Below are 23,111 nucleotides of genomic sequence, written 5' to 3' on the forward strand. Positions count from 1 at the left end.
GCATTAGGAAAAATGTAGCGGATTTTCTCTGATGACTGTGTCAGAATTCCCAAATGCTTGACATCCAATAGCCGATGATTAATTAATCAATGTGCTCTAGTGGTGTCGTTAAACAAAGCTATTGCATAAACCGTTTGGTTTTAATAAAACACCAAAGAAAAATGGGACAGCTTGTGAATTAGGGTGTTGTTTTGGGACCACAATTACTAACTTTAAGACAGTTTTAACATTGTAAATATTTATAGTGTAAGATAAGTTGGCCCATAATGTTTGAGGTATACAGTAAAGTACTCTTATAATGAACCTGAAGAGACCATGATAGTTAGTTCGTTATAGCAGTAATTTGTTGTACCCATTTACATAAGTTACGTTCATTGTACACATTTGTACAAGTTGGTTATTAATGTATAGGGAGATAAAACGGATCTTTATGATCAGTGTGTTCTATGCATTAGTTCGTTATAAGCATGTTCGTTATAAGCATGTTCCTTATAAGCATGTTCGTTATAAGCATGTACGTTATAAGCATGTTCGTTATAAGCATGTTCGTTATAAGCATGTACGTTATAAGCATGTTCGTTATAAGCATGTTCGTTATAAGCATGTTCGTTATAAGTGTACTTTACTGTATCTGTTTTGTTTTTTCCTTCAGGGACACATGGACTCGAATGTGAAGGAAGCTTTGCATCAGATCATTGAGCTGAGAAGTATGGAACAGTTCTGTTAGTACTCATCGATCACAAATCTGGCTCTGTGCTCAGAAAACTTCCACAGTCTCCACTTCCTACTGTGTCTGGAGACTATAAACCATAAAATCTGTCTGTAGCCGTTCAGACTGACAACATCTTGATTCGGACTCTCACCAAGTGTGCAGATTTCACATCGGCATCGCCACACAGATCTAGCTGTTCAGACTTTAATAGTGTGCACTTTTAAAAAGTTTTATAAGCAGCATTGAACCCAGGACTGCACTCAACCGAACCATGACATCACAGCCTGCTGTAAACGATTGAAAACAAAATGGCTGTTTCTCTGTGTGCATTTGTATTACTGGATCTCTGTTGCGACTAACAAATGATAACCCCATGAAAACTGTTTGAAGGAAGTCGCCATTGCGGTGCCTGTGATAAAGGAGGGAATATGGTAGTGAAGCTTTGTTTGAGGATGTTGAATAAGGAATGAATTAACTGGTCTCATATCACTACGTGTTCAATCCTACAATGGCATATTATTTAGTACAGACCAGGACCCATATTTACGAAAAGGTGTAAAGTTACGTCTACAGCTAGCACTTATGTCTGCCGTAGATTTACTTTTACGTGCAAGGAGCACAGTATTCTCTAAGACTGTCGTAAACGTAACTTGGTTGGACGTAAATCTACGATTTTAACTCGCTCACGGGAGAAATTAAAATAACAAATTAGAAAAACGTCTACCGGGTAAATAACAAATGCACAAAACACAATTTTGTTTGTCGTCTGCCAACAACAATATCGCGAATGGCAAACCATGGCATTTTGGTACGAACTTTAGGACATTTTTTTAAAAGAAAAAGGTAACTCAAAAATATCCGTTCAGTTATTGGAAATGCACCCATTTCCCGCAAATAATAGTAAATAACGGCGATCGTGCTTGATTCATTATATGTACATGACTTACGTGCAGCATTAATTGTAACCGGAGGCACTCTTATATTTACGTCCAACTTTACACGTAACTTACGTTTACGTTGTTTCGTGAATAGCTCTTCAGTCATAGATTTACGTTTATGTGTAACACTAGACGTACAATGTTTTGTGAATATGAGTCCAGGGTCCAAATTCACGAAACTCTCACAACTTTGCGATCTCGCAGTGCAATGCTAAAATACTTGCAAAGAGGATGCTTTGTTGTCTAACAGAGCCTAAGAGAGCTTTGTGAATTAGGTCCTAGACTGGCTTTAAATAGGGTCACACAGCAACCGATCTTAACGAAATAGTGCCTGATAATAAATACCTCCAATTTGTTCTGAACCACTTTCTTCAACCACTTATAGACCTTTTTTCATACTATGGAATTTACTACAAGTTATTTATTTCTGAGCCGATTGTTTTCAAAATTGGACCCAAAAATAGTATTTTTATATTTATTTCTCAAACACCTTTACTTTTCTTCTTACGTCCAATAAAACCAAAATTATTTACAAAAAAAACCCATCTTTATAGAAAGATGAGACAGACTTTAGGTAGCCCTTGTTACCAATATTTTGATTTACAATTGAATTTTTGTAAACGTTGTTCCATTTTTGATACTGCTAGCTGTTTAAAATGTCAGCAAAACTGGTTTATGGTAGATTGGTGGCTGAGGATGAATATACACACACCAGGACATTTCCACAACATTTCCAAGACATTTTTCCAAAATTCCAGGACCATTTCACATGGGGGTAACAGTGGATCATAATTCAAATAGAAGAAAAATAAGTGAAATATGGGAGGAACAGATCATCAAAATTAATTTTCTTACCATTGCACAATATTAAAATATTATAAAGCAAATAATGTTAACAATACCTGTTAAAACATAATACCTATTTGACGAGTAACACCCGTTGTTAGCGGCAACATCCTTCAGAGGTTACCGTTTTGTGCAGGGGGGGGGGGGGGATGTAATTTTCTTTTCTTTTTTTTTGCTTACATTCACATGTAATCGGGCTGCTATCACTGTATTGAAATTATTTTAATGTTGGGCATAAAATAAAACCCTATTATTGAGTGCTTTTTCTGCTAAACTCTGGTAAAGCAATAAATTTATGCCACATATGCGCACTATCGGTAAACTAAAGGATCTCTGTGATGATTGGATCCTGACTTTGGGGCAGATCAATTGTTCGAACCCGTGACTATAGGAACGCGAAAAGAAAGTTCAGAAAATGTTAGCAGTCATCCTTTATGAAACTAATGACATATTTTCAAATTTCCAGGACCAAGTGCAAAGTCCATCATTCTACTGACAATATTAGTTGTAATCGATGTACAAATGCTTGGCGATTCGTTTGCAACCCCCATATAGCTGTTTTGCCAGTAATGCTAATATGAATCAATGTTCTAATTCTGATTTGGGCTTCTTTTTTTTTAATTCAGGCAAACATTAGCCTCTCCTGTTATAAAAATTGGAGTGCGTACACCTACATGTATGTCTGTGTGACTCACGAGGTGTTATCAACCATGTTTCTAGATCGGCATCATTCCCCACCATTCACAAAAGGCTATGTCGTTTTTTATTCCCAATTTTGGACTAAAACATTCCTACACTGAATGTAGAGATTCCTTTTGTTGATTATTATATATACAGATGTATTTTGAAATTGATATGTAACACTTGACAAACACCCCTTCACTCACCCAAAACATTTCATAACACAAAATAGATATATTAATTTGAATAAATACAAGTACATGTATATGTGTAGTATTACTATTTTAAAATCTAGTTGGGTTTAATAAGATGAAAATTTCCCTCTTTGCATTTGTAAAATGACACAAAAATTCCTAAAGTTAAAGCCATGGGCGTCGAATCGAATTTTAGAAATAAAACCCTGCTGATGTTAAGAGCGATAACTGCTGTGTGGCTCTGCCTTTAAGTCTGATTGTGGGAGGGTGTATCACATGTACCTTATCAATGATGTCTGCACAGTGGGCAAGTCATTGTCGTGAAATGGATCAACAATGGGGAATTTTTATAAACTGAGAAACAATCAGGGGAATGTCATGGAATTTTATACCTAATTTACTAATGCTGTTAACATTTTCTAGTTTTATAACAATCAATTTTAAGAATGTAGGCTAAATTTATATGGCTGTTTACAGGGCCGTACCCTCTGGAGGCGTGGGGGGGGGGGGGGGGCAGTTGCCCATCCTGAGAATCTCACCTTTTTTTCTTTTCTTTTACTCTAGAAAATAGCATCATACAAAAATTTCAAACCTAAATTTAGAGGCTTTTTAGGGTCAATGTAAGTAAAATGTAGGGACTAAAACTTTGCTGTCCGCCATTTGCAATGACCTCCACTCTCGACAAAATAACGGGAATGGTCCTACACATTTACATAAACATAAATATGTAGAATCCACATAAGCATAAATGTCTGATTCAGTTCAGATCATTTTATAATATTCCGTTTTTATTTAGTTTGCACTGAGATTAAGACTCTTGATTAGTATTTTAAAAACTTGTTTCATTTTAGAATGACCAATCAAGTGCTCCCCAAAAGTTACGAATGAATCCTTCTATGAACAATACCGAACATTGATGATGTTTTACTAATGAATCGTTGGTATCATTTTAGCTTTGTTTACACACCAATGTTTGAGCGAGCACAGAGATCAACAAATGAAAGTAGATCGATGTAGTTTTGGCAATTTATTTAATGTTTCCGGAAGAAGAAAAATGTCTAATGATTTCAGGGATATTATGGCCCAATGTATGGGGTCTTTTGTGAGCTTGCCCATAAAATATAGGGCTTTTTATGGCTAGATCATCAAAATAGGGACTTTTTAGGGCAACCCTTCAAATTTAGGGCCTTTTGAAGCATGTGTGAATCTTGAGGGTTTAATTTGTATAGTGATTCATTTGTTTATAAAAAGTAGTGTCCACCCCCCTAGGATTTTGATCCAGGCACGGCCCTGGTTTAAAAAGCTTTTCTGTTTTAAAAGGTGACTATATCTGAATGACAATGAAGGTAGTTTTTAAAGATGCCATATATCTTCTGCTATGGTATCTGAAAATTATTTGTTATTAGGAACATAGAATATACCTACATGTACGGTAATTCAACTTGGAAATATGGATAGCAGAATTAAGATTTCTAAACAAAAAAACAAAACAAAAACCCCAAACCATTCTAACACAAAGGAAAGAAAGATTTTACAGCACCTCAACACATTTTAAACTACTTTTCTATTTAGTAAAATATGAAACCTTCAGCCACCATATAGGCTACATGTACCAAGGAGCAGCAATATCTCTTTTATGTGCACTTATCTACAGACAGAACGGGTATATGAAATAGCTTTAGATATACAAGTTGAGTGACAATTTGTTAGGTCCATAAATAGAGGATACTCCCATCATGTCTTGTGATATAATTTATCAGCACGAGTTGATAAAAGTATGAAATCCCAGGCTTGCTGAGGATTTTTATACTTTTATCAACGAGTGCTGATAAATTATGATATGACAAGACAAGAGGGGAGTATTCTTTTTATCATCCATTATCATTCTTTTCATTTGCAACAATTGTAAGTAATGTCAGTAATGTGGGTTGAATGTCACTATATTTGACAGCGGTAGACTCGCTAAATAGCAGAACGACGGTGGCGTGACATCACTAATTATAGGTTTAGCACTGAAACATACACAGTGACGTAACAAAAAGAAGCAATATCTCCTTGGAGAATATCGCAGGAGATATCACAAATTATAGTGCCAGCAATATCTCCTACAAAAGACTTTAAGGGATGATAAAACCTAATATTGCTCGAAATATGGTCAATAATTGTTTTATTACATAATGACATACATAAGACTCGTACATTCCTGCTTTGTTTATCAGAATCAAAATACTTATATTTCCCGCAATGTGTTCTAACAGACAATATTTACCGGGTAATTACGACATGTAATCCTATGATGTTGTATGACAAGCAAAGGAATACGGAAATAAACAGTTGAAACATTACCAAGACAAAAATTAAATTAGAGATGCTATGACCTGCAAGAATTTCAAAATCATATTAATAACAAAATAAAAAACAAAGTATGATAAATCTGAACATACATTTATGCTGAACAGTTACCAATTACCTCCAGATGCATTCTTTATTTGTAACACAAAATCCAGGGAGTGCCGAATCCGACTGCATTTTGATGTACCGGTATAATGTACGTTTCTAAATCTGCAAGATACTCCTTACAAAATTTGACGAGTACTGACCTTGTCTGCGTGGTATTTTCGGAACTAAAGGTGTTATCTTTTTGTGGAAGGACAGCAAAGCGTTTTGTCACAAGTTTGTGGTTGTTTACATTAAAATTAGCATTACGTTACCTAATCATTAATTAGATAGAATTTTTTCTCTTCTTTATTTTCATTGGTTAAATCTCCAGGGCAATATCACTTTTGATCGGACCGGTGGGACCGATTTAGGGCAATATCATTATTTACGGAAGGTCTTGAAATCATGCAGCATTAGCGAATTTTATTGTGGTGATAAATTTCAAACCCTGAGAAGTTAGGAAAAATTATTTTATTGAAAATAGATTTTTTACATCAAGCTAAAAAATCAAAAGCATAGAAATTGCAATCAAAACATTATTTTTATTTTTTATTTATTTTTTATTTTTAAATCATTATTTCAAACCTTAAGAAGTGATGAAAAATAAGTTTATGAAAAATAGATTTTTACGACAAGCTAAGAAATCAAAATCATAGAAATCGCAATCAAAACATGACAAATATAGGTCAGGGACCCGTTCCACAAAGCAATCTTAGTGCTAAGATCACTGTAGGTGCATAACTAGCTTATGCATTTAAGGTGATCTTACCTCTAAGATTTCTTTGTGGAACGGGTCTCCGATCTGTTACTAATTACATTGTGTTAGTGTGCATTAGCTTCATTCAAAATAGTATTTTTTATAGCTACATGCTCGATTTGAGATACAATTTTATTGTTATTGTTTAACAGTTTATATGTGAATTTTTAAGACATTGCCTTTTACTCCTAATAAATACAGTTTATTTTTATATTATTGAACATTTATTAAAGACATTCAATCATTCCATAATGTCTCATGAAAGTTGTTAATTTGACCATGTTCACACTTTATTTTACTACTAGTAATATAACACTGTGTTGTTGTTTTTTAATAATGATTTTAGCTCAGAACAAAATGGTTCTTATTTAAAGGCATATTGTCACAGACCACTGACCTATTTAATGGTCTAACAAAGTATTACCTGAACAAAAATAATTTGATTTGTCCCTAAATGTACTTTATTCAACCAACTTCATAACCACTATACTCCATTTATTAATGACATTTTGTAAAAATAATTGAATTATGGCAATGGTCCATAATTCAAAAACTAAAATTGCCAAGAGGGATGACATGGATTTCACTCCATCATGGTTCAGTTAAGGTGATGCGATAGTTAGATTTGGTTAACAATAATTAATGTAATTTTTATTTATTATCTATTTTTAGAGAAATAAGGTCCGTAAATCTGTGACAGTATGCCTTTAAAGGAGCATAATCATAACTTTGTTCAGTTTTAGGTTACTGTTCATACTTTTTATAAGACTTATCCTAACCTCAAGCTTAAAGGGACAGACTCAAGTTTTTAAACACTAAGACATATTTTTCACTATTAAAGCCGTTTATGATCACTGAAATCAAACATGACATTATCTATTTCTGTATAACCGAAGTGTTTCTGATCATCCTGGTGTTTCTAATACCACAAAATGCATTTTTCATATTTTTAAAAACGCACCTGCGTCTGAGAAGTAACGGTTTATGGAGTCGCGTTTTAGTCTTATTTTAAGGGTATTTCAACATCACAGACTCTTGTTACACTCCAGTACAACCGAAGTGTTTCTGGTCATCCTGGTGTTTCTAATACCACAAAATGCATTTTTTTATATTTTTAAAAACGCACGTGCGTCTGAGAAATAACTGTTACGGAGTCGTGTTTTAGTCTATTTTTAAGGATATTTCAACGTCACAGACTCTTGTTTCACTCGGTTGTATCTAAATTTGTTACAGGTTTGTAAATTAATCAAACTTGGTGTCCATTTTTACAGGTTGAAACTAGAGTTTAGGTGAAAAATATGCCTTAGTGTTTAAAAAGTAGGGTCTCTCCCTTTAAAGCACAAATGTCATTGAAAAATAACTATTTTTGATTGGCTGTTGAAAATTTGTATGGAGTTCTTGTTAAGCACTGTTGTTTGACATAACGATAAAAAAATTTTTTTATATTTCTGTGCAAATATCTCACTAGAACTAACAAAGATGTTTGCAGCCACTTAAGGATGATTTTCTATTGATTAATGGCAGAATTTAGTTGCAACTGAAGTTGTAGTCAGGTATTTGCACAAAATACTAACATATACAGTGAAACCCTTCTAAACCGGACACCCTCGGGACCAGGTAAAATGTCCGCTTTTAAGAGGTATCCAGTTTAGAGAGGTTAAGTTCTTTACTAATTTTTAAAAATGGACCGTGAAAAATGACCGGTTTTGAAGGAATTCCGGTTTACAGAAGGTCCCGTTTTGAGACGTTTCACTGTATATGTGTACAACATTCCAAAGTGGTTGTGTTCCTTTTAACATTTCCCATCCGAGTTGATGTGTATACAGCATTATACCCACATTCCATTTTATAACAACCAGGCTACAGGTTTTCAAAGCTATATCTTTGCACTAACATATCGTAAACCGTTGATATCATAAACCGTTGATGCGTAAACCGTTGATATCGTAAACCGTTGTAGCTAGGCTGTGTCACTATGATGGCTGGGGTGGGACGTAGCCCAGTAGTAAAGCACTCGCTTGATGCGTGGTCGGTTTGAGATCGATCCCCGTCGGTGGACCCATTGGTCTATTTCTCATTCCATCCAGTGCACCACGACTGGTATATCAAAAGTCTTGGTATGTGCTGTCCTGTCTGTGGGATGGTGTATAAAAAAAAAAACCTGTTACTAATGGAAAAATGTAGCAGGTTTCCTCTCTAAAACTATATGTCAAAATTACCAAATATTTAACATCCTATAGCCGATGATTAGTATATCAATGTACTCTATGGTGTCATTAAACAAAACAAACTTCTTCTAGGATGGCTTTACGATATTGTAGTGCTAAGATACACATAGCTTCGAAAATATGGGCCTTGATTTGTAATATATATTTTTTATTTTCATACTTAATTGTATGAAATACTTTATTGTCTCAGTTTGTGCACCAAACAGTGAAACCTGTTCAAGCAACCACTTGTGTTAAGCAAGCACCTTCCTAAGGGAGTGGTCACTTGATGCAGGTTTGATTGTTTGTGCTCTAAGGTGTTCAATTTTGACATTGTTTTAGTTTGAGTTCACAGTTTGAGACTGAAATTAAAAATATCTTTAGTTTTTAAAATGTTTGTGTTCATGTACTAGAACTACGTTCAAGGGAAAATAGGATTGTGAAGTCAAACTTCAGAACTTCACACAGTTGTGTGTAAATCACCATTTCCATGAACAAAATATTCCTAAATATTTTATTTTCCTTGTATTAACACTTTAATATTTCGAAGACCTGTTTTATGACTATTTCTTTATTATTTAAGTTGTGTGTTTTTTGTTATATGTAATGCTTGTGAATATTTCTGGTTTTGTAGTACCTCAACATAAGAGAGTATTTAAACCTGTTAAAAAGCAACCACATAATATAGCATGTGAGTTACATACAGAGCCACTGGATGTTTTGTCAAGTCATACAGTGAAACTCTTCTAAACCGGACACCCATAGGACCAAGTAAAACGTCCAGTTTAAGGGGTATCCTGTTTAGGGAGGTTCCATTCTGGACAGGTATTTAAAACGAGACTGAAAAACATCTGTTTTTGAGAGAATTCCAGTTTACTGATGGTTTAATTGGTTTTACAGTTCAATTGGTTTTACTGTACGTATGTAAAAACATAATCACCTTCATTCTACCTGGCAAATTCGTTTTCTTTTTCTTAAATTGCAATACTTTACATATGCATATCTTGTGGAGGATATTCAAATTGTTTTTGACTTTTTGGGGTCTGTTCATACATTGTCGACATTTTTATAAGCATTAAAAAAATAGTACCCTTTTTAGTCCAAACCATTTTCATCCTTCGTAAATAATACTCTTATTTAATTCTCTTATATTTTAAGATTGTTTATATTAAATTTTATCTGAGTGTAACTTAAAACATGAAAAAATTGTTTATTACTTTCCAATCAAAAGAAAAACAAATCTTAAAAGTGTATGAAGCAAAATATACTGCATGTTAATGTAATTAACATCATTTCTTTCCCTCTTATAACGAACTTGCAGGGACCATGATAGTTAGTTATAGCAGTAGTTCATTGTACACATTGGCATAAGTTGGTTATTAATGTATACGGCAGCCCTTTCAATTGCCCGCGGCAATCGGCAATGCCGTGGAGATTACAGTGCAGTTTTTAATTCTCCCTAGCACCTTTTTGCCTTAGACTATATTCAGGTTTTTTTTACAATGGCATGTTTTTGTGCCGTGGAAATTTTCTTAATTGCAGGGGTTGTTAGGAGATAAAACGGTGACTTTACGATCAGTTCATTGTATGCAGTAGGTTGTTCTAAACATGTTTGTTGTAAGTGTACTTTACTGTGTATAACAGAAGAGATTTTTAATACTCATGCATGCTCACCATTCGGTGGCATAGGAGAACAATGTTTTAACTGTTGAATTCACTGCTATGTTAAATACTGCATGTGTGTTTTAAATGTCATTCGAGCTTCCAGTTGTAGAAATATCCCCTCTTGTTTGGGAAGAGAGTGTACCAGGCTGTGAATGAGACCGGTGTGTAGTTTTAACACAACAGTTCAACTCTAGTGGTCGAATTTACAATGACCGTTTTCCAGAAACACGGATGTTTAAGCACTGTAAATGAATGTTGTTGCATGTATGTAAGACATAAACCCGTGTCAGTTGTAAAACCTTAGAGCTAAATGTGTCTGTCATAAAGGATTAATAGACTCCATCATAATATGAGGGATAGAAAAAGTACACCCGAGGTGGTGGAAATTTCGACCTAGGACAAGGCTTGCAGAGTCCCAGGGTTGAAATTTCCACCACCGAGGGTGTATGTTTTCTATCCCACATGACCACATATGATGGAGTCTTTTCCTCCCACCCATTCGATAGATAAACCATTATTTCACACGAACAAACAAAGATGGCTGAAAAAGTAACTTCTTTATTTGACCATTTTATCATAAGTAAACTACACTATTATATTTGCCGCATTTATTTCATGTGTTAAATGTAATTTAACACTACAAATTAACAAGACAGTTTTTATAATGAAGGTTTTAATAACAAAATATTGATCTAAAACTAACCAACTCGCAGTGATATGATATCATATATTACCAACGATTTAATACTCCCCATGTTAATCGCAATGATGACAAAGCCTGTACATGAAAGATTTATTCCGTTTGGGCTGACGTCATGGAATGGGCCTGTCTTGCATAGCTAGGAATGGGAGAAATATTTTTATAGAATACGTATATTGTAGAATTTATATTGAAAGATTTATTAATGAGGAAGATCTATGAATTGTCTCTAGCAATAACTGAAAACAGTCAGGACAAACATTTTCTTGATATGATCACTCAGACAAATATACAACTTTGAGAAACTGGCAAATATGGTCACCTGAGTTGTAAACTTGATAGATAGATATCCCCATGTTTGATGCTTATACATGTGCCTTTCTTATTAACATTTCGTTAAATTACATATAATTAATCAACTATAAGAATTAACCAAGCTAATTACAATAAACAGTTTTATAGTCCGTCCCACAGGGAACACCTTTTTTCATGCTATGGAATTTACTACAAGTTAAAAAAAACATAGAGATCTGGGCCAGACTCAATCTCTAATGACGTCACACACATACAATTTGTATGGTGTTGCCATGTCACTGATAATATTTTTAGGGGTAAGACGTAGTCCAGTAGTACAGCGCTCGCTCAATGCATGGTCTGTGTGGGATCGATCCCCATCGGGCTATTTCTCGTTCCATCCAGTGCACCAAGACTGGTATATCAAACACTGTGGTATGTACTACACTATCTGTGGGATGGTGCATATAAAAGATCCCTTGATGCTAATTGAAAAGAGTAGTCCATGCAGTGGCGACAGAGGGTTTGCTCTCTCAATATCTGTGTGGTCCATAACCATATGTCTGACGCCATATAACCGTAAATACAATGTGTTGAGTGCATCGTTAAATAAAACATTTCTTCTTGTTTTTTGATGTCACTGTCTCAGACTCTTACAAGTCTCGAGGTTAGACTGTAAAAGTTGTATAAGCATCAGGCCTGGCATCACACAAATTATTTTCTTCTGGTGTATACTAGTAGTTGGATGTTGAGCAGGTAAACTGTGAGAGAATATGATAATCATAGTAGAATATGTAAATGAATACACCATCAGACTTAGAAATATTAATATATTAACATAATTATCATGTATGTCAGTCCATCAATTTGGCACTGAAACTGAATTTACATGTGACCTAGATGCATTATGGGAGGACATTTTACAGTAAAGATTGCAGGTTTGAATATTCAGGTTTCTACTAGAAAGAAATTTTTGGGTGTGGTGCTATGGAATTGAATGCAACCACAGTCAATGGGGTATGGGGGGGGGGGGGGGGGGGCTCCCCCAGAAAGAGAATGGGTTAAGTTTAGGGTTAGAGTTGAGAAAATCATACAGTAATGATAAAGAGTCATTAATTTTATCAAAAGGTTAACTTAAAAAAATAAAATCTGCCAAAACTTTGGGTATGGCGCCATACCCCTTTACCCTCTGGCAGAAACACTGGTATTGGTCTTTCTGATGGTAACGGTCATCTATTCAAATAAAATGTCTACCCAACCTGTTTTTCATCACAGTATACTTTGATGTTTGTATATTAATAGACTGAAGTGAAAATGAGTTTCTGCCAAGTGGGGGCTACTGTGAGTTGGGAGTGGGTGGGATTTCTACATTTGAAAGATACTGTGAGTTGGGAGTTTGTGGGATTTCTACATTGGAAGGATACTGTGAGTTGGGAGTGGGTGGGATTTCTACATTTGAAGGATACTGTCAGTTGGGAGTGGGTGGGATTTCTACATTGGAAGGATACTGCGAGTTGGGAGTGGGTGGGATTTCTACATTTGAAGGATACTGCGAGTTGGGAGTGGGTGGGATTTCTACATTGGAAGGATACTGTGAGGTGGGAGTGGGTGGGATTTCTACATTGGAAGGATACTGTGAGTTGGGAGTGGGTGGGATTTCTACATATAAAGGATACTGTGAGTTGGGAGTGGGTGGGATTTCAGCATTTGAATGATACTGCGAGTTGGGAGTGGGTGGGATTTCTACATTTGAAGGATACTGTGAGTTGGGAGTGGGTGGGATTTCAACATTTGAAGGATACTGCGAGTTGGGAGTGGGTGGGATTTCTACATTTGAAGGATACTGTGAGTTGGGAGTGGGTGGGATTTCAACATTGGAAGGATACTGCGAGTTGGGAGTGGGTGGGATTTCTACATTGGAAGGATACTGCGAGTTGGGAGTGGGTGGGATTTCTACATTGGAAGGAACCTTTCTCGTGTAATTACACAACTCTAGTGTTAATTGTCTTGCCATGTATAACTATATATTACTGTAAATATGCTCAACCTTGAACTAGGTCTATATATTTTCTTACATATTTACATATGAGGTTTGTGATATATTACACATTGGACATCGTGTGTTTTCCATGTCATTAGTTTCTCCCTTAGTTTGTTCATGCAGTTGTCTTTAGAATATGTAGTAAAGCTAAGGCACCAAATGGTATTGCAGGTGTTTTGTATCTCACTTGTTAAAGATATAGGGCCAAATTTACGAAGCCTGTTTTTCTTGAATGCAGGTGTTTAAGCATTGTAAATGTATGTAGTTACACATGTGTAAGACCTAAACAGGTGTTTAAGCCTGTTTTTCATAAACGTGGGTGTTTAAGCACTGTAAATGTATGTAGTTACACGTGTGTAAGACATAAACAGGCTTTGTAATTTCGACCCAAAGTATCCATAAAAATGCAGACAGAAGTCTTGTATACCGGTATATATTTTTAAAGTGACACACTGTAGTTCTTAAACACTACTATTTTTCTCTATTAGAGACCTTTTTGTAATGCCCTATTCATGCTGGGGTGTCGTTAAACATTTATTCTATTCTATTTTATTGCAATACTGTAAAATAAATTTTTCATGATTTTGGAGAGTACATGTAACCGGTATTGTTTAGTCTATATTTAGAGCCTGAGGGTATTTCCCCATTTCTGTGTCCCAGACTCGTTTCAACTTAGTGTACTTTATCCAGATACGTCACAGGTTAGCAGATTAACCAAACTTGGTGTCCATTTTTACGGGTTGTAACTAGGGTCTGAAACATTAATAACAAATTTATGTTTAATTTTTTTTTTTTTTCAAGAACATTTTTATATTATTGTTGTCAGATTTTGAATGTGTACCATTAATATTATAAAACAAAATGTAGGTTTGCTTACTATTCCTTATAACTGCATCTTATTATTCTTTAATATATTTCTCGATAATTCCAACAATGGCTGTCCTACATGTGAAACTGTCTGAATGTACACCCCAGCACATTTTCAATCAGAACCCTCGCCTGATGCGCGGTTGGTCTAGGATCGATCCCTGTCAGTGGACCCATAGGGCTATTTCTCGTTTTAGCCGGTGCATCATGACTGGTAAATCAAAGGTCATGATATGTGCTATCCTGCCTGTGGGATAGTGAATAAAACAGATCCCCCAATAGCCGATGAGTAATAAATCAGTGTGCTCTAGTGGTGTTGTTAAACAAAAACTTTTTTTTAATTTTCAGTTAATAATTTTGTGTTGGTTCAAACCAACACCTGACCTACATGTATATGCAGATAACAAGATGAAAGTTTGTTTTGTTTAACGACACCACTAGAGCACATTGATTTATTAATCATCAGCTATTGTATGTCAAGCATTTTAGTAATTCTGACATATAGTCTTAGAGAGGAAACCTGCTACATTTTTTTTCCATTAGTAGCAAGGGGTATTGTATATGCATCATCCCACAGACAGGATAGCACATACCACAGTGTGGATGGAATGAGAAATAGTCCAATGAGCCCACTAACGGGGATCAATCCCAGACTGACAGTGCATCGATAAGCCAAGCACTTTTACCACTGGGCTACATCCCGCCCAAAATGCAAAGTAGCAAAACCCAAAAATATCTTTCTATTTGTCTGTTGTGTAGACTTACAGTTATTGAGTCGGTTTACAGTTATTGATAGTCTAAACAATAACATCCCTCCTAAGTCTTAAGAAATAATGTCCCTCCTAACCCCAAAGTAAATTGGAAAGAGATCAATCTAATTAAAATTAGCTCCACTATTACATGTGGATCTAAAGACAGCCAACTGGCTGTCTTTAGATCCACATGTAATAGTGGAGCTAATTTTAATTAGATTGGAAAGAGATATAATCAAAATAATCTTTCTCATCAAATTTCTGTAAAACAAAATTTTAAAAATGGTATTACCACATTTGAAAGAAGATATTAAGTTTACTAGTATTACATTTGAAAGAAGTCTTTTTCTAATATTTTTTGTTATAGAATGGAAGTTTGTTTCCATGTAGTTTAATCAGTTGTCATGTCAACTGAGATATTAATTTAAAAAATTTTTTTTAAACATTCCACCTGCTTTCAGGGAAGTACCTTCCAAATACACACAAGAGGATATTATTTTAATATGATTATGTAATATATTAAATTATCCGTTTTTCATTATTATGTAAAACTTTATTATAAAATCTACGCAATGGTATCATAATAAATCTCTATATACGCATTTGTATATTGTATTTTTGTACAGGAATTAAAAGATTACAAAGTGTTTTGAACAAGAGAATGTGTATTTGCATAATGACAATGTCAACATATATCCACTGTGGCAAAGCTGAATATATTATTTAAAATTCAAAGTGTTGTTTTTTCTTCAAGTTTATACATCAAACCTGTGAGGTCTCACTACACAGATGTCATCTGCCATTGACATGCATGTTAAATTGGCCAACATCAAATGAAGATTGGAAATAGATCAGGTTCTCGTTGGCACTAACAACATACACCATTGCAAAAAGGGTTAGGCCATCGGTCTACAGGCTGGTAGATACTGGGTTCGGATCCCAGTTGAGGCATGGGATTTTTAATCCAGATACCGACTCCAACCCCTGAGTGAGTGCAAGGCTCAATGGGTAGGTATAAACCACTTGCACCGACCAGTGATCCATAACTGGTTCAACAAAGGCCATGGTTTGTGCTATCCTGCCTGTGGGAAGCGCAAATAAAAGATCCCTTGGTGCTAATCGGAAGAGTAGCCCATGAAGTGGCGACAGCAGGTTTTCTCTCAAAATCTGTTGGTCCTTGACCATATGTCTGACGCCATATAACCGTAAATAAAATGTGTTGAGTGCGTCGTTAAAACATTTCTTTCTTTCTTTTTCCATTGCAAAAAGAAGCATTTATTTTCAGTCCAAAATTGAGAACATTTCCCTCTGTTGTTTAGCTACATGACTGCATCGGGCTGTAGTACTGGTCCAAACAGCTGGTTCAGGAACCCATTCACACACACCAGCTCTTCCGCTGTACACCCATGTCCCAAAAGGTCGATGCACAAAATTACAAAAATAACATTGGCAAAAGACCAGTTGTTTTAATTCTTCTCCAATTAGAAGTGAATATACATGTATGAACCACAACATATCTCACAATTAGAAACTATAGTGGACCATGACGAGTGAACTCTCACACGGAAGTGAACTGTGTAGTAAGACCGTATCTCTATCCCTCACATTCTATATCTGATGGACCGGAGGCTTCAATAAGGTCCATCTTGTCTCTCCTATTATTTGCAGGAATCACGGAAGCAAAGCGAAGTTTCTAGGGAGTTCGGGGGGTATGCTTCCCCATAACATTTTGAGAACTAGATTTCCTGAAATGCAATTTCCTGCATTTTACAAGTAAAATTCATCTCTGCCTTAAGATTTACTACCAATAATAACTTCGATTCAGCACCCCCCTTGCCTGATTTGGGGTTACTTTCTTTGCCGTGTTCCATATAACAGGGTTGAAACTAACTTCAAAATTGTGGTGGCCAGTTGAAAGAAATTGCTACTGGCTCTTATAATACTAAACCTCGCTGTGCAATCATCTATTGTCCCCCACAACCTTCTTACTAGTCGCACACTCTTTCATGGAAGATGTCCGGATAACCAATGTAGATGTTCTTGAATGCTGGAGAATTGGTTTATGCAATGACATGCGAACATCTAGGATGAAAGACAAAGGTTCCCCCCCCCCTCACCCTTGCTTTCTCTCTGGTATGAAAGTCCAAGGTTCCCCCTCCCTCACTTTCTCTTTGGGATGTCTCTCCCCCTCCCTTGGTCTCTGGGATTAAAGTCAAAGGTTCTCCTCCTCCCTCGATCTCTATCCCTCTGAGATAAAGTCAACTGTTCCCCTCCCCCTCCCTCTGTCCCTCTCCCTTCCTCGGTCTCTAGGATTAAAGTCAAAGGTTCTCCCCCTCCCTCAATCTCTCTCCCTCACTTTCTCTCTGGGATGAAAGTCAACGGTTCCCCTCCCCCTCTCTGTCCCTCTCCCTTCCTCAGTCTCTAGGATTAAAGTCAAAGGTTCTCCCCCTCCCTCGGTCTCTCCCTTCCTCCCTCGCTTTCTGTCTCTCTCATCCACTACAACGCATACATTGATCAGTAGGAATTTGTTGTATGTACGATACTTGCAATCATTCACCAGTTTGAAGCCATGGTCAATTTTAATTAAAACGTGGGGAAAACATTAATCAGCTTTAAAAAGTAACTGATTTACCATGCATTTTGGCTGTTTATTGGGCAAACAGGAACCGAATAAAGTTGCCAAGTACTGTTGTATATACATTTTTATTTCAACTTAAATTCAGGAACACAGACAATAGCTTTATAAATGATGTGTTTGTTTAAAAAATGTATCAGTTTTGACCATAATCTCCATGTAAAGTGTCCTACAGTCACAGCTTGCTGGCAAGAAGAACATAATTTCTAGGCGAGAGGCGAGGCTCAAAGATGGGAACCAGTGTACTGGAAATACCTGAAAAAGATAAAAATGTGATTGTTATAGTATACAGAGGATTCGTCACAAATGTGTTTTAATATGGAGTCTGTGTTAACTGGCCTAAAACCGTCTTTGTCGAAAGGAAATGTTTTATTTAACAACGCACTCAACACATTTTATTTACGGTTATATGGCGTCGGACATATGGTTAAGGACCACACAGATATTGAGAGGAAACCCGCTATCGCCACTTCAGGGCTACTCTTTTTGATTAGCAGCAAGGGATCTTTTATATGCACTATCCCACAGACAGGATGGCACATACCACAGCCTTTGATATACCAGTCGTGGTGCACTGGCTGGAACGAGGGTCTTTGTCGAAGTTCTGTCAAGACCAATACCGATTAACAAGACACGGGTGATATTTTACATATTGCAAAAACAAGAGTAGCAAATTCTATTTCTAAAATAATATTTTAATTTATTACTTAGTAAATTACAGTTCTAAAGTTGCCTCCATCGGTAATATGCAGTCATCATGATTGGCACAAATGTCATTTGACATCATGCACTTAAAACAAAATCTTATCAAAATGTTATGCTTATAGGTGTACAGGTCTTGTTGGCTTGTAAACAAATCACCCATTGAGAGCAATAGGTGTATTAAATGGGTTAATATACCAAATTATTACCCATATGGTTAAAAATATCTTGGTACATATCAAAGTGATACGTCCCACTAGAACACCAAGTGCGATGTAACACAATGTGATGTCATCGATAGGCAGGATTATTTCTAAAACCGTCCACAAATACAGCATTATCCTTATTTAACTTCACAAATACAGGAATAACTTCACAAATACAGGATTAGCTCTAAAATATTGTTAAAACTCACTCTGGGTGGGAGCTGGTGCCGGGCTGTGAACCCTGTACCTACTAGCCTTATGGCTAATGGCTTAACCATGACGCCACCAAGGCCGGTATCAAGACATTAAAAAATGTGTACCATATTGCAGAGTATGACAAATATTTTTAAAAGTCACTAGCCACAGGGCTAGTGGGTTTGTGAAAACCACTAGCCCACCAAGATAAAGCACTAGCCCAAATTCCTGATCAATTATAGTTGGATTTTTATATAATTTTTGCAACATAACACATTTTCGAGTATAACAGTAAAATAAAACAAACACTTAAATCATGTTGTAACTTTCAGTTTTTTGTCGTGTTGTACGTTTGTTTTTTTGTCAAGTGTGATCCATTGTCATTGTTCCGTTTTCGCTTTTGCCCTCCCTCCGGGGAAAAATAATTGAGCAAACTCATGGTTGATATCTAAAATTTAAATGAGGGTACGACAGTGTGACACACGGTAATAGATGGTTCAGTGTATTCGGTAGTGGGTTATACATTTAGGGCCCTACTATTTATGTCACCAGGAACGGTGATGCCAATTGCTCAAATACAGGGCATTATCCCGTGTCAGACTGATATCAAAAGAATATAACGGCAACATCCAATCCGTTGTTAATTGATGAACAAAAAAGGTATCATCTTGTATCGGCAGCTGTGACGCATTATCCAGACCGATACATGTAATAGGCCAAGCAGAGTCATTGCATGTGCGGTTACCATTAAAGTAAATTGTTTTCCTGATTGCCGATAACCACATGTCAGCGAAGTGTTAAATTAGAAAACAATAGGTAAATAAAACAAACTGAAATTCAAAGTATGACTGGGGTTTACTTGATTGAGATTAACCTGTCGTCGCAATTGGTGATTTCCAAGTTCCTAAAACATATGTGCGAGATTAACTACCATGTGACGTGTCCAACCAATCAAAACACGCATGTCATTAGACTTATTTCCTGTGCCAGAAACTTGAAAGGGAAAAATAAACAATGCATGCTGTAACAGTGGCGATGTAGAGATAGCATGTTACTGCAGTTTGCAGACCTAGTTCAAGTGGATTATTATTATATACTGATTGCGTTGTTGATATTATTCGATGACAAACATCACAATCAAATTTATTAAACGAAATTTCAGCCGAGAGAAAAAAAAAAAAAAAAAAAACTTGATCGAGCGATAAGGAGGGAGGTGGAAACCACTAGCCCTGCGGGCTAGTGGTTTTGCGTTTCTCACTAGCCCGAACTTAAAAACCACTAGCCAAGGGCTCTGCATATTGTAGTTTTACACACCTTTTTCATACAGGTACACCATCCTGTCCAAGAGTATGAGTGTTTCGATGAGTGGTGCGAGAGACAGCCGAATCACATAGAATGCTACAACATCCTTCCAATGGGTGACACAGCTCTGAGCTCTCTTCAACAAGTCATCGGGAATGTCGTGGCCAAGGCCCACTTTATCGGATATGCACTCAGCATACCTAAAAGGAAGGAAAAAGAAAATGACGCACTCAACACATTTTATTTATGGTTATATGATGTCGGACATATGGTTGAGGACCACACAGATATTGAGAGAGGAAACCCACTGTTGCCACTTCACGAGTTACTTTTTTTTATTAGCAGCAAGGGATCTTTTACATGCACCATCCAACAGACAGGATGGTACATACCACAGCTTTTGTTACACCAGTTGTGGAGCACTGGCTTGAACGAGAAATAGCCCAATGGGCCCACTGACGAGAATCGATCCTAGATCGATGGTGCATCAAGCGTGCGCTGTACCACTGGGCTATGTCCCGTCCCTCATCATCATTGTCAACAGTTATTAAAGTCTGATCCAAATTGTTAAAGGGACATTCCTGAGTTTGCTGCATTGTAAGATGTTTCCGACTAATAAAATATTTCTGTGATTAAACTTACATATTAAATATATTTTCTTGTTTAGAATATTAGTGTCTGTATATTCAATGTGTTTCTGGTCATCATAATATTTGTAAGAAGCCCAAACTGGATTTTGTCTTCAAATAATTTTGTACATAAATGAAATTTTACCTAGTGCAAATATTAGAACGATCAGAAACACATTTAATATACAGTCACTAATATTTTATGCAGAAAAATATATTTGATATATAATTACAATCAATAAAAAAGTCTCTGTTAGTCAATAACATCTTAAAAATTGCAGAAAACTCAGGAATGTCCCTTTAATTACTGTTAGATTTCCCCCAAATTCTACGGTAATCTAACAATGTCATGACATGCACTAAGGTATAACACACTCATTATAATGTCAGATTAATTACATCACATACTTAGCAGGCTTCCACCCCTCTTGAAGACTATTCCACGAAAAAAAAAATGGCAGACAGTGAAAAATTGAATGTATTTTGCAATAATGCTACTTCAGCGAAGTCGTTACAGTCCCGTATGTGGAATCTGTGTCACTGTAATGGGTTTTTTCATGATTTATGTTTGGACAAAAGTGGAGAAAATCTAACGGTCATTAAAGGTAGGAGAGTAATTTATCGCAGTTGTTAACAAAATGGTTGAGACGTCAGGTGCCAAAGACATGGAAAATATCAGACAGTAGTGATAGAGAAGAAACCTGCTTCTATCACATAAGTGTGATCCTTTAACTGCATGAAAGTTGAAAGAAAAATACAGTGTAACTCCACTAAACCGGAGATGCTCGGGACCAAGTAAAAAGTCTGGTTTTAAGAGGTATCCAGTTTACAGAGGTTGTCTTCTGCAAAAAGGGACCATGAAAAACGTCCGGTTTTGAGGGAATTCCGATTTACCGAGGGTTCGGTTTTGAGAGGTTTCACAGTACATTAATTATTATAATGATAATTACCATTATTATTATTATTATGTGATCTGATAGTTGTCAGAAGAATTATTTGTACAAAGACAAAACCTTTTTTTTTTTTCTTTTTTTTTTTTGAATAACCCGAATTACAAATAAACAGATAATTGTTTTTTTTAATGTTTACCCACTTCTCAAATTTCATCTGAGTAGCATTCTTCACTGTACATCTTGCCTCTCCATGTCGGAAGTCTGGCCTCATTCCGAGAATAATGAGCTGAACAGCTGCTCGATAACCATGGATCTTCAGATGATCAGAGTTATCTGCCCCAGAAAAAAAAAAAAAAATATTATTTTGAACAGGTATCAGCACATGCCTACAGGTACTTAATGTGTCTACCGGAAAAGGAAGGAAGGAAATGTTTTATTTAACAACGCACTCAACACATTTTATTTACGGTTATATGGCATCAGACATATGGTTATGGACCACACAGATATTGAGAGAGGAAACCTGCTGTCGCCACTTCATGGGCTACTCTTTCCGATTAGCAGCAAGGGATTTTTTATATGCACCATCCCACAGACAGGATAGTACATACCACAGCCTTTGTTACACCAGTTGTGGAGCACTGGCTGGAACGAGAAATAGCCCAATGGGTCCACCGACGGGGATCAATCCTGGCAAAAAAAAAAAAAGCATTTTTTTTTTTTAAATATTATTCTGAACAGGTATCAGCACATGCCTATAGGTACTTGATGTGTCTACCGGAAAAGGTCTAACATATTAGGCTAAAATATTTCTAATATCATTTAAAATGATCAAATAAAGCCAGCTTATGAAACAAATTGTTTTTAGGCAACCAACTGATGATGAACAACAGGATTGGACTTAAGAAAATTGTCTGTAACCTAAAAGCAGGTTATGTGAAAACATAAGACGGTAATCTGTAGGTTATGGAAAGTTAGGCTATGGAAAGTTAACGTATGTCTCATTGTATGTATGAAGAAACATCTCCTTGTGGTCATTGTTACGGTCTGTCATTCAACCGATTGAACTGGGAACATTTGTTTTGGTAAACCGATCACAGTAAAAATATCATTTTAAAAAGATTTCAAAATGTCAAATATCTGACAGTAATTCCTAAATGTGGGATAACATTACATTGTTCAGTAGTTCTTTTATTCTATCTTCCAAAAATAAAACAACATCACTTGCCGATAAAATTATACGCCTATTTTTGTTTTTATAAAGGCAGTGTAAATACTGTTTAGCATTCAATACGTAACCATAACAAAGAACACCACAACTTGCTTTGTCACCGGCCTCGGTGGTATCTTGGTTAAGTCATCAGACATAAGGCTGGTAGGTACAGGGTTTGCAGCCCGGTACCGGTTCCCACCCAGAGCAAGTTTTAACGACTCAATGCCATTATGGGTAGGTGTA

General features: G+C 36.1%; 3 protein-coding genes across 4 annotated transcripts in view; 1 reads left to right on the forward strand and 2 right to left on the reverse strand.

Moving 5' to 3' along the window:
* Nucleotides 1–7,040, forward strand: part of LOC121383625 (ankyrin repeat domain-containing protein 24-like) — an 82,348-nt gene extending 75,308 nt beyond the window's left edge. For both annotated transcript variants that reach the window (XM_041513721.1, XM_041513727.1), the window contains one exon: nt 653–7,040. In XM_041513721.1, the coding sequence (XP_041369655.1) occupies nt 653–727 (75 nt within the window). In that variant the 3' untranslated portion in view covers nt 728–7,040. The remainder of the gene's footprint in view (nt 1–652) is intronic.
* Nucleotides 7,041–12,901: 5,861 nt separating this feature from the next.
* On the reverse strand, nt 12,902–13,447 carry LOC121388179 (circumsporozoite protein-like). Its single transcript, XM_041519436.1, has one exon. It carries the CDS (start codon nt 13,445–13,447, stop codon nt 12,902–12,904), a length of 546 nt encoding a protein of 181 aa, XP_041375370.1.
* A 4,335-nt stretch (nt 13,448–17,782) lies between these two features.
* Nucleotides 17,783–23,111, reverse strand: part of LOC121383638 (protein RRNAD1-like) — a 40,653-nt gene continuing 35,324 nt past the window's right edge. Inside the window, exons 8-10 of the mRNA XM_041513734.1 lie at nt 21,856–21,988; nt 20,146–20,333; nt 17,783–17,983 (exon numbers count right to left, since the gene is read on the reverse strand). Coding sequence (XP_041369668.1) covers nt 17,904–17,983; nt 20,146–20,333; nt 21,856–21,988 — 401 coding nt within the window. The 3' untranslated portion in view covers nt 17,783–17,903. The remainder of the gene's footprint in view (nt 17,984–20,145; nt 20,334–21,855; nt 21,989–23,111) is intronic.

The sequence above is a fragment of the Gigantopelta aegis genome, chromosome 2 (genome assembly GCF_016097555.1).
Source record: "Gigantopelta aegis isolate Gae_Host chromosome 2, Gae_host_genome, whole genome shotgun sequence".
NCBI lineage: Eukaryota > Metazoa > Mollusca > Gastropoda > Neomphalida > Peltospiridae > Gigantopelta > Gigantopelta aegis.

Bases quoted from the DNA above. Each gene is read 5' to 3' on its own strand.
- LOC121388179 (XM_041519436.1), bottom strand. From the start codon at position 13,447: ATGGCAAGACAATTAACACTAGAGTTGTGTAATTACACGAGAAAGGTT.